The sequence below is a fragment of the Chiloscyllium plagiosum genome, unplaced genomic scaffold, assembly GCF_037043375.1.
Source record: "Chiloscyllium plagiosum isolate Xiang-an unplaced genomic scaffold, Cpla_swu_hap1 HiC_scaffold_18, whole genome shotgun sequence".
Classification (NCBI taxonomy): domain Eukaryota; kingdom Metazoa; phylum Chordata; class Chondrichthyes; order Orectolobiformes; family Hemiscylliidae; genus Chiloscyllium; species Chiloscyllium plagiosum.
Genome location: NW_028270156.1, coordinates 53284600 through 53302005, shown reverse-complemented (window position 1 = coordinate 53302005; position 17406 = coordinate 53284600). Strand labels below are relative to the sequence as shown.

Genomic DNA, 17406 nt, shown 5'->3' with positions numbered 1-17406 from the left:
GCGTAAATGCTGCCCCTCCACAGTTCACATCAGCTCAGAGTCATCTAGACTCGAACATTAGCTTGCTTTCTCTCCATGGATGCTGCCTGACTTGCTGCGATCTCTAGCATTTTGTTTTCCGTCAAGAAAAAAGTGGTTATCGAAGTCTGCTTTCCTTTCCCCCTACTAAGCTCCAAGTGATTGAACACTACATTAGATACAAATTATTTCCTTTTAGCAACATTTGATATTATCTATTAGAAGTACCTGATGGATGTGCCAATGATCTGTAGCCTGGTGGTGCTGATCTTACATTGTTCATCTGCCCACTGTTGGGACGCGATGGGAAGTTCTTTGAAGATATTGTTTCTGATACAACAGTACATTTGGGTTTTGGCACTTCAACTCTGTTTCCAGGTCGCCCAGCATCAGTACTTGGATGCCGTCCAGAAACGGAAACAGAAGAATTTCCAGACCTTTCTGATCCAGAACTAGCTACCCGTACCGATGTACTCATGCCTCTTGATTGCACAGACCCAGAGTTACATGTATTACTCTGCCTTGACGGTCCAGAATTGCTTGTATCTTTAGGTCGCATGGAATCTGAGCCTCCCATTTTGTTGGGACGGGAAGCTCCATAATTAATTGCACTGCCGGATTTATGTTGGCCCAAATTGCTCAATCGTGCGTGGTCTGAACTGGCTGGTCGTTTTTGACTTAAGTTACTGGAACCTTTGGACCGCTCAGAAGCTGAGTCACTTGTGCTTTTGGAGTGCAATGCATTGGAACCACCTGTCCTTTCATGCTTTATGGAGGAACCATCATTTTTCCTGGCTGAAGTTGAGAGTTCAGTTCTTCTCTGACTGTTTTTTGAAGACACTGCAGAATGAGTTCCATTTGATCCAGGTTTCAATCCTTTGCTTGGCGTTTGTGAGCTAATTCCAGATTTTGCTGAACTGTTTAGGACAGGTTTTCCAACATTACTACTGGAATTTTTGGAAATAGAATGCCCAATTCCTACTGAAGACCTGGATTTTTCCTGTGTAGGTGTTTTGTAAGACACTGAAGATGAAGGTTTTTCACTTGATGCAGTTTTTGGCTTCTTGTTAACTCCACGAACAGATGTTGCTGAGTTACTCTCTCTGAATAAATTAAGTTTCTCTCCTGGGTCTCGTACCAATTTTGTGTTTTTACTGTCTTTAGTTGAAGATTCTTTCTTGGATGAGCTAGTTGGATGTGATAAAGTGCTCTCTTTCTCAGGTTTCCTTTTGTCATTTTGTTTTTGTCGTTTGCGTTCTAAAAATTCAATTTCTTTCAGTTCCTCTGCTGTGTACAGCTTCTCCTCTACTTTTTTAATTGGCTTTAGCTCTACTGGCTCAAACTGCTTTTTCTCAGCCAACTTCAGGAGATCTGAGAAGTTCATGGGTGCTGAAGGTGGTTTCTTTGGAACTTTAGATTTTTTAGCCTCCCTGAACAATTGTTCAGGTTCCTTAGTTGATGTCTCAAGTTCTTTGCAGTGTCTCTTAGGCTCCTTACTTGATATCACAGGCTCTCTGTGTTGATGCTTACGCCGTTTAACTGGTACCTCCATGTGTTGCTGTTTAACTGGTACCTCCATGTGTTGCTGTTTAACTGGTACCTCCATGTGTTGCTGTTTAACTGGTACCTCCATGTGTTGCTGTTTTACTGGTCTCTCATGCATAGGTTCTTCAAACTCTTCAGAATCCTCTACTTCAGATAGTTCATCTTCGCCCTGTGCCTCATCATAGTAATAATCTTCATTATAGTCATCCATTATCTGGTCCTTTGCCTCATCATCAGAAGTTTTCTTTTTGTTTTTCTGTTCCACAGGAATACCATCATAGCCTCTGAAATTGTCCTTCGTACGGGTAGCCATCGCTCTTGCTTTACGATCATGTTTTAATGCAACTCGCTTCGCAAGCAACTCCGCCTTCCTCCGTCTTTCTTCTAAATCTACATTAAAAATAATTAAAGGTTTGAAGTTGGCCCCTGAACAAAGCACTGAGTACAGTAAGTCCATTAAAGCCAAAGATTAAACTCTGATGTGCATATTGAATAAACCAGCTACAAATACCAGCATCGTGGCCGTTTTGATTTTCTACTGTAAAACCTCACACATTGGTCTCAACTACTAGGGATGGTTATTCTTTTTTCTAAGAATAAAAACATAAACACATACCAGGAGTATTCTTGTGGTTTTTCTTGCTACCCAAAACCCTCTTATGCCCTGCCAATGAGTTCCAGTATTGTCATCACCCAGCTGCTGCATTACCGCTCTATTTTAAATGCCAATCATTACTTCAAGCTGAAACACTACACAACTCCAAGAAATAATGCCGGGACACTCAGGTTGAGGATAGCCCATTGTGTTAAATAGCGCGAGTGTTTTTAAATGATTTGGTAGCATCTAGATTATTTTCTTATTCAAACTTTCCTCAGACTTTATTACTTCAGATCATAATGCTTTAAATATAAACCATTATTTTTAGTGTGAGTTATCATTCTGTGATGCAAATTACCAAGAGATCTTACTAGATTATGTGATTGGACAAAACTCTAGAAAAATCAAAGTTCAATATAAACAAGTGAGAAGCCATCCACTTTGGACCCAAACAGGATATATCACAGTATAGGTACTGACGAAATAAAGAAAAGCAAGAAACTGTGCAGCTCCAGAGAGATTTAGATGTCCAGATAAATAGTTACCTTTTCAATTGAACTCTCAAAGTCTGCAACCACTTGATTAAACTAAGTTAAATAAGTGGTTACTCAAATATAGAAAGGGATGTTCGGTTTTGCAACAAATAAATTACGAATAAGAAACCACGATAAATAAATGGATTCTCAAACATTTTTTGTACGCTTTTTAACAGAAGGTCAGATTGCATCTGTACTTACAGGGTCAAATTTCAGATGTTTGGTCTTGCAAATTGATTACATCCATTTGACAAAACAGAACTAACCTTGCTTATTCTCACACTACAGCCTTTTTTTTCATGGGCAGTTTGCATAAACCAGCTAAAATGGAATGGAGTTTGGAATTTTCTTGCAGGCACACAAGCCGTTGACCTGATGTCAGTGCAAACTTTACAACTAATGATAGTATTACATGCTAAAGGCCATCTAAGTCACTGATTTGGATCTAGGAAGCTAGTAAGAGTTGAACTGCTGGCATTTTATTTCTGAAGAATATCACCACTGCTAAGATCAAAAATATAAGAACTGGTGTAAGTCATTCAGCCTGTCCACCACTCAATAAAATCATATCAGATTTGCATCTTTGCCTTGGCTCCATATTCCTTAATAATTATGTCTGAAAAACAACAATCATAGTATTGAAATTTACAATTGAGCTTTTTTTTTTAAAAAGGGAATGCAGCAGCGGAAAGAACAGCTGTAGAATTCTGTTTTCACTAATGCTTACATCAGTGGACAACACAGCTCCAATAATATTACGCTATCTCAGATCAGAATCAGAACCAGAAGCATATACTTTTGTTCTCTATTTACTGGCAAATCTTTTAACCATCTTAAACATCCCAATTAGATCATCCCTTAATCTTATTTATTGAACTTCCTACATTACTTCAAATATTAGAGTCATAGAGATGTACAGCACGGAAACAGACCCTTCGGTCCAATCCGTCCATGCCGACCAGATATCTCAACCCAATCTAGTCCCACCTGCCAGCACCTGGTCCATATCCCTCCAAACCCTTCCTATTCATATACCAATCCAAATGCCTCTTAAATGTTGCAATTGTACCAGCCGCCACCACTTCCTCTGGCAGTTCATTCCATACCCGTACCACCCACTGTGTGAAAAAGTTGCCCCTTAGGTCTCTTTTATATCTTTCCCCTCTCACCCTAAACCTATGCCCTCTAGTTCTGGACTCCACCACCCCAGGGAAAAGATTCTGTCTATTTACCCTATCCATGCCCCTCATAATTTTGTAAACCTCTATAAGGTCACCCCTCAGCCTCCAACACTCCAGGGAAAACAGCCCCAGTCTGTTCAGCCACTCCCAGTAGCTCAAATCCTCCAACCAAGGCAACATCATTGTAAATCTTTTACGAACCCTTTCAAGTTTCACAACATCTTTCTGATAGGAAGGAGACCAGAATTGCATGCAATATTCCAACAGTGGCCTAACCAATGTCCTGTACAGCCGCAACATGACCTCCCAACTCCTGTACTCAATACTCTAACCAATAAAAGAAAGCATATCAAACGCCTTCTTCATTATCCTAGCTATGTGTGACTCCACTTTCAAGGAGCTATGAACCTGCACTCCAAGGTCTCTTTGTTCAGCAACGCTCCTAGGACCTTACCATTAAGTGTATAAGTCCTGCTAAGATTTGCTTTCTCAAAATGCAGCACCTCACATTTATCTGAATTAAACTCCATCTGCCACTTCTCAGCCCATTGGCCCATCTGGTCAAGATTCTGTTGTAATCTGAGGTAACCCTCTTTGCTGTCCAATACACCTCCAATTTTGGTGTCATCTACAAACTTACGAACTGTAACCCTTATGCTCGCACCCAAATCATTTATATAAATGATGAAAAGTAGTGGACCCAGCACCGATCCTTGTGGCATTCCACTGGTCACAGGCCTCCAGTCTGAAAAACAATCCTCCACCACCACCACCCTCTGTCTTCTACCTTTGAGCCAGTTCTGTATTCAAATGGCTAGTTCTCCATGTATTCCATGAGATCTAACCTTGCTCTGTAAGTCAGTCACTCAGCCCCTAATGACAGATTCTAGCAACTTCCCTACAGCGTGCTTAAATTGCTAGATCTGCAATTTCCTAATTTAACCCTCCTATCCTCTTTAAATAGTGGTGAGGGCCTTACCTAGATGTGCTATCTTCTGGCTTAGGTGGCCTAATAGAGCAATCACCTCACTTGTCCGACTAAAGGGGCTCTCCTATTATCATTTGACTGTCGTAGCACAGCTTGGCTGCATGGCTGGTTTGTGACACCAAGTGATGACAACAGCGCAGGTTCGATTCCCACACTGGCAGAGGTAACTGTGAAGATCCTGCCTTCTGAACCTCACCAGAGGAATGGTCATTTTCAAGTTAAACTCACCACCAGCTGACTGTAATGACAGAGCAGCTCTATGGCCCTCAAGGACTCTGGCAACTTTAGCTTCTTTAGGGCAATTGCCAGTAAAACTGGCATGAATTAGCACCCACAATGGAGATGGAAAGGAAAAAGTATAGCACCTGCACAGACAACACCTTTTTCTATTTAACTATGATACAATTAAAAACTATTTTGCTGCTTTGAATGACACTGCTAACATATCCTACCAGTTCTCAAATTTGCTCGTGATTTCTATCCTCAAATATCAGTTATTTGAGGCTGGTAAATGCACTGCAGACAGCTGAACAAAATGTAGCAGGAGGTTTGTTACAATAGAAGTCAAATACTAATTATTAGCATACCTTTATTTTTTAACTCTTCTTCTCTGCGTTTGAGGAATGCTTGCACCGCAGTGGATTGAACCACTTTCACTTGTGGCTTTTTCTTCAGAGGTTTCACTGACAAACTGTAACGCTTCTGTTAGGAAAAGAGGAAAAAGAAAATGGCAATAAGATGCCAAGTAGAAATCAGCCCAGCTACATCTTTGGAGAATGGTGGCTGTTAGTATTGTAATGTAAAGTAAATATCTAGGTATAAACAGTATCAAGCTATCCATGTGATATTTTGCCAAAAAACATCACCTTTCATACATCTTGAGTAGAAGTCAGTTCTAGCTTTTCAGCAGTCAAATCTCAAATTCTGAATTTAAGTATAACCCCGAAGATGTTAATGATCCAATTTCATTGTAATGAGAGGTACTACTGGTTTTGAAAAAAAGCTTAAAACATTTATTCAAACAAGTTTTATTTTTATTTATTTAAGCACATGGTGAGGACAGTGCAGGAGAGAGAGAGAGAGAACCTGCACAGTTACTGCTTTTGCTGTTTTTGAATTCATGTGTCGCTGGACATCGGAGTGCATCTGGAAAAATGAACAAACAGTAAATTTCACAACTAATCTTGGAGGAACTGGTTTGGGCGAAGTTTACAACACAGAATCAGATAAGTTAGTTGTTGTTTTAAGTCTGTCCAAGAGAAAGACTGTAGTAGTGAGTACAGTGGGTTCTTTCTTGATTATATGTTTTTGGAGATAAGTCTCTTGATTTAAACTTAAAATATATGCCATAGCTCTTAATTTAACCTGGTGCAGTGTTTTGTAGAGGAATAAGACGGTGTTATTTTCTGGGTGTGTAGATTGTGAAGGAGCAAAAATGGCCTTTGCAATGATATGTACTTCTTGTCAGATGTGGGAGTTTAAAGGGAGTTTAAAGAGAGTTTAAGGGTTACTGCGGATTATATCTGCCATAAATGCTGTTGGATGCAAATCTTATCAGATCGAATGGATCGGTTGGAGAGACAGATAGAAGCGATGAGGAATTTGCAACAGCAACAGTATGTGATGGATGGCAGTTATAGGAAGGGGGGAAAATCTCAGATACAGTCACATAGATAGGTTAACTCCAGGAAAGGTAAGAGAGGTAGGCAGCTAGTGCAGGAGTCTTTTGTGGATATACCCATTTCAAACTGGTATGATGTTTTGGAAAATATAGGGGGTGATGGATTCTCAGGGGAACGTAGCACGAACAGCCAAGTTTCTGGTATTGAGACTGGCGCTAATGCAACGAGGGGTACGTCGGCTTCCAAGAGATCAATTGTGTTAGGGGATTCTGTAGTCAGAGGTACAGACAGACATTTCTGTGGCCAGCAGAAAAAAAGCAGAATGGTGTGTTGTTTCCCTGGTGCCAGGATCAAGGATGTCTCAGAGGGTGCAGAATGTTCTCACGGGGGAGAGGGGCAACGACATTGGAAGGGAAATGGTTGAGATTCTGAAGGGAGATTACAGAGAGTTAAGCAGAAATTTAAAAAGGAGGACCTCAAGGGTAGTAACATCTGGATTACTCCCAGTGCTATGAGCTAGTGAGGGCAGGAATAGGAGGATAGAGCAGATGAATGCATGCTGAGGAGCTGGTGTATGGGAGAAGGGTTCACATTTTTGGATCATTGGAATCTCTTTTGGGGTAGAGGTGATCTGTACAAGGAGGACTGATTGCACCTAAATTGGAAGGGGACCAATATACTGGCAGGGAAATTTGCTAGAACTGCTTGGGAGGATTTAAACTAGTAAGGGGGGGGAGGGGGGTGGGCGGGGGGGCCCAGGGAGATAATGCGGAAAGAGATCAGTCTGAGACTGGTACAGTTGAGAATAGATGTGCATCAAACAAACAGTCAGGAACAAGGTAGGACTGGTATATTAAACTGCATTTATTGCATTGCAAGGGGCCTAACAGGGAAGGCAGATGAACTCAGGGCATGGTTAGGAACATGGGACTGGGATTCCATAGCAATTACAGAAACATGGCTCAGGGATGGGCAGAACTGGCAGTTTAATGTTTCAGGATACAAATGCTCTAGGAAGGATAGAAAGGGAGGCAAGAGAGGAGGGGGAGTGGCATTTTTGATAAGGGATAGCATTACAGCTGTGCTGAGGGAGGATATTCTTGGAAATACATCCAGGGAAGTTATTTGGGTGGAAAGGGATGATCACCTTATTGAGATTGTATTATAGACCCCCTAATAGACAGAGGGAAATTGAGAAACAAACTTGTAAGGAGATCAACTTGTAAGAAACAAACTGCAAGAATAATAGGGTTGTTGTGGTCAGGGATTTTAACTTTTCAAACATAGACTGGGACTGTCAGTGTTAAAGGTTCAGATAGAGAGGAATTAAGTGCGTACAAGACAATTTTCTGATTCAGTATGTGGATGTACCTACTAGAGAAGGTGCAAAACTTTACCTACTCTTGGGAAATAAGGCAGGGCAGGTGACTGAGGTGTCAGTGGGGGAGCACTTTGGGGCCAGCAACCATAATTCTATTTGTTTTAAAATCGTGATGGAAAAGGATAGACCAGATCTAAAAGTTGAAGTTCTAAATTGGAGGAAGGCCAATTTTGACGGTATTAGGCAAGAACTTTCGAAAGCTGATTGGAGGCAGATGTTCGCAGGTAAAGGGATGGCTAGAAAATGGGAAGCCTTCAGAAATGAGATAACAAGAATCCAGAGAAAGTATATTCCTGTCAGGGTGAAAGGGAAGGCTGGTAGGTATAGGGAATGCTGGATGACTAAAGAAATTGAGGGTTTGGTTAAGAAAAAGAAAGAAGCATATGTCAGGTATAGACAGGATAGATCGAGTGAATCCTTAGAGGAGTATAAAGGCAGCAGGAGTATACTCAAGAGGGAAATCAGGAGGGCAAAAAGAGGACATGAGATAGCATTGGCAAATAGAATTAAGGAGAATCCAAAGGGTGTTTACAAATATATTAAGGACAAAAGGGTAAACTTGCGCCCACACCTCCTCCCCGCCCCACTTCCCTCCAAGTTCCCAAAGGATCCTTCCATATCTGTCACAAATTCACCTGCAACTCCACACACATCATTTACTGTATCCGCTGCACCTCATGTGGCCTCCTCTGCTTTGGGGAGACAGGCTGCCTACTTGTGGAACGTTTCAAAGAACACCTCTGGAAAATCCGCACCAACCAACCCAACCGCCCCGTGACTGAACACTTTAACTCCCCCTCCCACTCCACCAAGGACATGCAGGTCCTTGGCCTCCTCCATCGCCAGACCATGGCAACACGACGCCTGGAGGAAGACCGCCTCATCTTCCACCTAGGAACCCTCCAACCACAAGGGATGAATACAGATTTCTCCAGCTTCCAGATTTCCCCTCCCCCTTTATCTCAGTCCCAACCCTCGGACTCAGCACCCCCTTCTTGACCTGCAATCTTCTTCCCAACATCTCCGCCCCCACCTCCTCTTCGGCCTATCACCCTCACCCTAACCTCCTTCTACCTATTGCATTCCCAACAACCCTCCCCCAAGTCCCTCCTCCCTACCTTTTATCATAGCCTGCTTGGCACACCCTCCTCATTCCTGAAGAAGGGCTTATGCCCGAAACGTCGATTCTCCTGCTCCTTGGATGCTGCTTGACCTGCTATGCTTTTCCAGCAACACATTTTTCAGCTCTGATCTCCAGCATCTGTAGTCCTCACTTTCTCCTAAGAGAATAGGGCCCCTCAAAGATCAGCAAGGCGGCCTTTGTGTGGAGCCACAGAAAATGGGGAAGATGCAAAATATTCATTTAGTATCAGTATTTACTGTGGAAAAGGAAATGGAAGATACAGACTGTAAGGAAACAGATGGGGACATCTGGCAAAATGTCCAGATTACAGAGGAGGAAGTGCTGGATGTCTTGAAACGGTTAAAGGTAGATAAATCCCCAGGACCTAATCAGGTGTACCCGAGAACTCTGTGGGAAGCTAGAGAAGTGATTACTGGGCCTCTTGCTGAGATATTTGTATCATCGATAGTCACAGGTGACGTGCCGGAAGACTAGAGGTTGGCAAATGTGGTGCCTCTGTTTAAGAAGGGCAGTAAAGACAAGCCAGGGAACTATAGACCAGTGAGCCTGACCTCAGTGATGGGCAAGTTGTTGGAGGGAATCCTGAGGGACAGGATGTACATGTATTTGGAAAGGCAAGGATTGATTCAGGATGGTCAACATGACTTTGTGTGTGGGAAATCATGTCTCACAAACTTGATTTGAGTTTTTTGAAAAATTAACAAAGAAGAATGATGAGGGCAGTGCAGTAGATGTGATCTATATGGACTTCAGTAAGGCGTTCGACAAGGTTCCCCATGAGAGACTGATTAGCAAGGTTAGATCTCATGGAATACAGGGAGAACTAGCCATTTGGATACAGAACTGGCTTAAAGGTAAAAGACAGAGGGTGGTGGTGGAGAGTAATTTTTCAGACTGGAGGCCTGTGACCAGTGGAGTGCCACAAGGATCGGTGCTGGGTCCTCTACTTTTTGTCATTTACATAAATGATTTGGATGCGAGCATAAGAGGTACAGTAAATAAGTTTGCAGATGACACCAAAATTGGAGGTGTATTGGACAGCAAAGAGGGTTACCTCATATTATAACAGGATCTGGACCAGGTGGGCTAATGGGCTGAGAAGTGGCAGATGGAGTTTAATTCAGATAAATGTGAGGTGCTGCTTTTTGGGAAAGCAAATCTTAGCAGGACTTATACACTTAATGGTAAGGTCCTAGGGAGTGTTGCTGCACAAAGAGACCTTGGAGTGCAGGTTTATAGCTCCTTGAAAGTGGAGTCGCAGGTAGATAGGATAGTGAAAGCAGCGTTTGGTATGCTTTCCTTTATTGGTCAGAGTATTGAGTACAGGAGTTGGGAGGTCATGTTGTGGCTGTACGGGACATTGGTTAGGCCACTGTTGGAATATTGCATGCAATTCTGGTCTCCTTCCTATCGGAAAGATGTTGTGAAACTTGAAAGATTTACAAGGATGTTGCCAAGGTGTAGGATTTGAGCTACTGGGAGTGGCTGAACAGACTGGGGCTGTTTTCCCTGGAGTGTCGGAGGCTGAGGGGTGACCTTATAGAGGCTTACAAAATTATGAGGGGCATGGATAGGGTAAATAGACAGAGTCGTTTCCCTGGAATCGGAGAGTCCAGAACTAGAGGGCATAGGTTTAGGGTGAGAGGGGAAAGATTTTTATAAAAGAGACCTAAGGGGCAACTTTTTCACGCAGAGGGTGATAAGTGTATGGAATGAGCTGCCAGAGGATGAGGAGGCGGCTAGTACAATTGCAACATTTAAGAGGCATTGGATGGGTATATGAATAGGAAGGGTTTGGAGGGATATGGGCCGGGTGCTGGCAGGTGGGACTAGATTGGGTTGGGATATCTGGTCGCCGTGGACAGGTTGGACCAAAGGGTCTGTTTCCATGCTGTACATCTCTATTGGCTCTATGAGTCCATAAATAAAAGTAATCTGATGAATAATAATTATGGTAAGATTAATTACTTAGTGATGCTGGTTTTAACTCCATTACTGGTGCTTTATTTGCATTTCACTGGACCCAAATCATGCCTTACAAACATTATCTGCATAGATATTGGTTCCATAAGCTTTGACCCAAAAAAGCTTAAATCTTATATGAGAATATGGTGAACAAACAAAATCAAAGTAGTTCTACCACCTGCCCATGATGAAAAACAATGCACAGAGATGCAAGGCCTGACAAGATTCGTGGTCAATTCCCAGCCTGCATCAAGTTACATTAGATGCAGTGTGGAAACAGGCCCTTCGGCCCAACTAGTCCACACCGACCCTCCGAAGAGCAACCCACCCAGATCCGTTCCCCTACTCCTAACACTGCGGGCCATTTAGCATGGCCAATTCACCTAACCTGCACATTTTTGGACTGTGGGAGGAACCGGAGCACCCAGAGAAAACCCACACAGAAACGGGGAGAATGTGCAAACTCCACACAGACAGTTGCCTGAGGCGGGAATTGAACCCGGGCCTCTGGCGCTGTGAGGTAGCATTTTCCATGGCCAATTCACCTGACCTGCACATCTTTGGACTCGCAGATCTAAAACTGAGGAAACTTAGTCGCCTAAATGGGTCCCTAACAACATTCAAAGGGAAAATGGTATTTATTCCACCACAAACAGTTGAACACAAATATACAAAATCAGAGAAGCATACCATTCGACCCCTCAAGCCTGTACCGACATTCAATAAGATCATGATTGATCTGATCATTCCATATCCCTGCCTACCCCAGTATCCTACTGCATCCCCACGCACCCCCAGCTTATCAAGAACCTATCCATCATTGATGGATAGTGAGTTCCAAACACAGTTGGTTCTGATATAGTAGTTCCATTCTCGTGCAATCTTATGTTAAGAAAACCGCACAATAGCCACGCCTTTTAAACTAATAGGGCTGGAATCACATTGTAACCAATACAGATAAGGAAAGTTTGCATTCTACAAATAATGGTCTAAATTCTCCAATCACTTTAAAGCCAATTCGCATTGAGGGAACATGCACTATAGCAGAACCGACTTTACTCGCAACCCTGAGAAAAAAGGGTTGTTTAAATGGATGATCCCTTTGTTTTTAAATAGTCAACCTAGTTCTAGATTTTCCAACAAAAGGAAATATTCTTTCCACATACACCTGTCAAAACCACAAGATCTTACACGTTTCAATCGACTCACTTATGGTTTTAAACTCCAGTAGATACAAACCTAATCTATGCAATCCTTCTTCATAAGGCAACTCACCCATTCCAGATACTGATCTAATAAATCTTCCTCCAACTACTTCCAATGCATTTAAAATCTTTCCACAAGACCATACGAAATAGGAACAGGAGTAGGGCATCCTTGAGCCTGCTCTGCCATTCAGCAGGATGATGGCTGATCAAACATTCTATTTTCCTGTGTTTTCTCTGTAACCCTGGTTTCACCTAATGATCAAAACTTTATTTATCTCAGCCTTAAATATACACATGACAGCTTTCCCTATCAAAGAGTTCCAAAGATTCTTAACTATCAGAAGAAATTCCTCACCTGTTTTAAATTGGCACCCTTTTTATCCAGAGGCTGTGTAGTCTGGTCCGAGACTCTCCCATGAGGGGAAACGTCCTCTCAATATTTACCCTATCAAACCCCTTCAGAATCTTATATGTTTCAATGAGATTACTCACTAGAGTTTAGAGGAATGAGAGGCAATGTCCCAATCTGTTCAGCTTTTGCTCATAAGACAATCCCTCTATACCAGGGGACCAAAACTGTTCACAGTAGGTGAACCAGTGTTCGAATCCCACCATGGCAGATGGTAAAATTTGAATTCAATAGAAATCTGGAATTGATGTGGTCTAATGACAACTATGAAACTATTGTTGCTTGTCAGAAAAACCTATCTGGATCAATAATGTCCTTTAGGGAAGGAAACTCGCGTCCACATTAGTTCTGGAGTAGGTGACCCCGGACTCTCTCTCTCACTCTGAGTACTAGATGCTAGTTAACTTGACAGTAAAAAGACTCTCTCATCCTAAATGCTGGAATTCAAATCACAGTCAAAAGAAATCAAAACTACAGAATCTCAAAGAACCTACAGAATTAAAAGATAGTGAAACTGACTGTTTAATCACTGACATCACCACCAGTCAACTCCACTGGAATGGCTGCAACATTGCTCTTCACAAACAATTTAAAGACTGACCAAAATAAACATGTTTTTAAAACTTCTTTCTTTTGAGGCTTAATTATTATTTCTATTCAATGTGCTGTGTTGGTATTGTTTCTGCAGTTAATAAACTTTTTTTTATTAATTTCTGAAAGTCTGGTTAAACTGGCTCCTCAAATCAAAATGTCATGTGATCTGGGAGCAGAGTATTCACAACAGCAGAGGTTCTTTCTAAATTAAGCTTAATGCAATCAATCAAAAGGATGGGTGAATAATGATGGGGAGCTAGTTCATGCTTCCTTTCCCCAGACCTTCACTTTGGGGTATTCTGTATGGAGCTATAACTAACTGAGAAACCTTGCGCAAAGTCTGATCGCAACATTGGTGCAGCTTTATTAATCAGTAATCTTGTAGTAAAGGGTCCTTTGGGGAAAAAAAAGTGATCGATTAAAAATGAATTATGTATCAAGTTTGTGTGTAACATTCAAGAATGCAAAACACGACTTAAACTTAACTAGTAGGTATAGGTACGAGGGGGAGCTAGTTAAGGTTAATTTTTTAAATACACTCAAAAACATAGCGACAGCTAAACAACGGGAGTATTCAAAATGATTCAAAATATTTAATATGAAATAAGTTCAATTTAAAAAGGTTTCAGCAAAAATGTTCATCTGTGGCTTACGAAGATTGTTAAGGATAAGAGTCTTGCAAGACCTCAAAGAAAACTTGAAAATTGGAAGTTTTAGAAACCAGCAAGCACTGATTAAAAAGAAATAGAGAGTCATCTAGCCAGGAGCATAAAAATGAATTGAAATATTTTTAACAAGTATATAAAAAGTAGCTAATACAAACATGATCCTTTACAGGTGGAAACAGAAAACAAATGGCAGAAATATTGAACAAACAAATTCTTTGCTGTAGGAAACATAAATAGGTGGTCAAACACTGCTGTTCACATGATCTCCTTTTGAAAATTCACTTCTCCATACAGATCATACACTACATGTCTTGTCCTCCCTTATTCACACCTCCTGGAGGAGATTGGAGTATATAGTGCAGTCGGTCACATTTTCAGTTTGCAAAAATTATGTGTTTTTTGAAGTAATACGTACAAATTGTGGTACTTTGTAGCACCGAAAATAGAGGGCAACTGAAGGAATGATAAGATTGAGGAATTTTAAAAGTCACAGTATCAAACTAGAAAACATACTGATGAAACGTGAACAACCAAAAGCCACTAAATCTCACAACCTGATGGCATGTGGCTCAGTCGTTAGCACTGCTGTCTCACAACGCCAGGAACCCGAGTTCAATTCCAGTCTTGGCAACTGTTTGCAGATTCACCTTGTGTCTGCGTGGGTTTCTTCCGGGTGCTCCGGTTTCCTCCCACAATCCAACGATGTGCAGGTTAGGTGAACTGGCCGTGCTAAATTGCCCATAGTGTGCAGGGATGTGTAGGTTAGATGCACTAGTCAGGAGTAAATGTAGAATAATATGGTAGGGGAATGGGTCTGGGTGGGTTCTCTTTGGAGGGTCGGTGTGGACTTGAGCAGTAGGGCCTGCTTCCACACTGTAGGGATTCTAATCTATTCTAATCTATTCTAATCTACATTCTTGGATTCTAAGAGATTGCTGTTGACAGTGGATCCACTGGTTATAATTTTCCAAATTCCCTCAGTTTGAGAGTGGTGATCAGATTTAAAATTAGCAAACTAAATTCCATTATTCAAGAAAAGAAGAAGTGAGAAAATGGTAACCTGCCATTTGGTTAGATTGACAATCATCAGGAAAGTGTTGGAATCTATAAAGGAAGTTTAACAATAGAAAATCATAGTTTATAAAAGGAGCTTGCTTTTGATAATTTACAGTTTGAGGAAATGAGTGCAGTGGAGAAGGAGAAACATGAATAGAATATATCTGAATTTCTGAAAGGCCTCCAAAAGGTGCTACACATGATGTTAACATATTATTCATGAATCCTTATTTTGTATATTTACATTGCTGGAGAATAATTAATGGATAGGAAACAGACAGCAGTGATAAACAGGGATTTTCTAGTTGGCAGATTGTAACTCAGCATCACAGGGTCTGTGCTGAGCAATTTATAATTTGAATTAATAACTCAAACAAAGAGGCTGAGAAAAACGTATCCAAGTTTGATAATGATGCAAGTTTAGGTGAGAATTTAAGCTATGAGATATAGAGAAGTTAAATGAGTGAACAAAGGTAGCAGATGGCATGTGTTGTACTTTTGAATATTCAACGTTGGGATAGATAGAATTTTGTTTTGTCAGAAAATCAAGGGATATGGGGAACAATTAGGAAAGTGGAAGATCACCCAAGTTCTATTCGAACGCAGAAGAGATTTGGGACCTGATTTGTTCTCTTTTTATGATGTCCAAGATATGAATTGTCATTTTGAAGTGTGCCATACCCCTGTTAAACAAAACTGCTCATTGTGTCAAGCAAAGTTGTGAGTCGGTGCCAGAAATAGGCACATCAAAGCCTGTCTAATGCAAAGAGGCTACATAATAAATGACATGGTGACAGAATGAAGATAGCACAGAGCACTTTCACTGAAGATCAAGCAAATACGGTCACACCAAGATTCAATGATAGTATTTGATGGCAGGAACTAGGTTTTAGTACATGAATAAAGAGGGGACAAAACAATTTCTTATAAATTGGAATCAAAATCAGGACATGAGTACCAGATCAGGATCAATTTGAGTTTATGTTGCACTAGCTGATCTTAGCTAGGCCATTTTGGATTGCATAATTTGCCTCATTTTGAAGAGAATGAGGTAAATTGGAGTTCACTGCTAAGGATACTGAAAGTGGATCAAGTTTGTTGGGGGTTGCAATACCCACCACGGGAAAATAGTATGCCTATTGCTCATTCACTGAGCTCACACAAAGATGGTGGTTTGGATGAAATAATATTGAAAGCTGCCAATTTCCATGGTATCAGAGTGTGAACTATTTCAAAATGGGGGTGGGCAAGAGGAGAGAAGAGAAACAGATAAAATTGGTTGAAAAGAAACAAGGATTGAGATCCAGTTAGAGGCAATCACTCCAGTATGGACAGGCCTGCACACTTTTTAAATCTATTTGTTTTCACAATGAGATCATTGAATATCTCCTGGGAAACTTGCTCAATTCCAAGCACAGACAGACTTATGCCAAGAAGTCTCAGTGTATCAGCACATTACTCCCACAGGCAAATGTGATAAAAAAATGCCACAAGTTCAATGTAGATATATAAATTCTTGAAAACTGAACAAGTCACATTGAATAGCCACAGTCAAAAAGTCACTGCGACAGCCAAAGTTTCTAATTACTGTAGAGTTACTTCAGCTAAAAGCTAACAAAGCCAATAATAGTTACAGTAGCAGTTCTGCTTTTAGAAGGATTTTCAGTTTGGTCTGTGAAAATCTTGGTCAATTTTATAAAAATACATGGATTCTTTGTATGATGCAATTTTCACATCTGTCCTTGAATGTTATCTCTGAAAGGAGTGAAATAAACTTGTTTGTGTACATTGTGGGGCAAGGGTGTTGTCACACTCTCATGAACAGGGGTTTTATGCGCTTCTTGCATTGTGTAGCAAATGTTGTGTACAGCAGCTCAGAATATTATCTAATCACATGTAAATCATTTACTAGCTTTTTCCAATTTTAAAAAGGTTGGACATCCTCAGATGACAAAATATTAAACTGTCTTAGGTCTTCTAAGTGAATACAAGTCTGGTATAGAATGTCAAAATTCATTTTAATTAGAATTATGAAATCTAATGTTTCAAACAGATAAATCAATTGTTGGTTAAATAACAGCTAGTTTGAGTTTTGAATTAAAATTAAGTTGTAACCAAGATAGTAAGCCAATAGGCAATTGTAACATAATACAAAAATAAAATATTGTCGGTGCTAGAAATATGAAACAAAAACAGAAAATGCAGAAAGTAAATATTCGGTTAGGTAGCATCTGTGAAAACAGAAGACAGGTAAATGAGATTTCATTACAACTAGAAGAAGTTAAAGATATACTAGATTTTAAGTACAGAGGCAGGGAAGAGGCACAATTGGAGGTACAGGTGGGAGAACGAAATAGAAGGTCTGAGAGAGTGGAAGGCTGGAGACATTAAAGGACAGAGGCACTGTTTTAAGGGAAAAGGAGATAGCAATGGGACAAGTTCAAAGAATGGTCTATAGCATTGGGAAAAAGGAATTTCAGAATCATTAACATT

At 40.8% G+C, this 17406-nt stretch overlaps 1 protein-coding gene across 1 annotated transcript in view; it reads right to left on the bottom strand.

The window, feature by feature from the left end:
• The window catches only part of spty2d1 (SPT2 chromatin protein domain containing 1), a 39395-nt gene that overhangs the window by 12469 nt on the left and 9520 nt on the right, over positions 1–17406 (bottom strand). The window contains exons 2-3 of the mRNA XM_087996623.1: positions 5454–5568; positions 247–1953 (exon numbers count right to left, since the gene is read on the bottom strand). Of these exons, the coding sequence (XP_087852749.1) occupies positions 247–1953; positions 5454–5568 (1822 nt within the window). The remainder of the gene's footprint in view (positions 1–246; positions 1954–5453; positions 5569–17406) is intronic.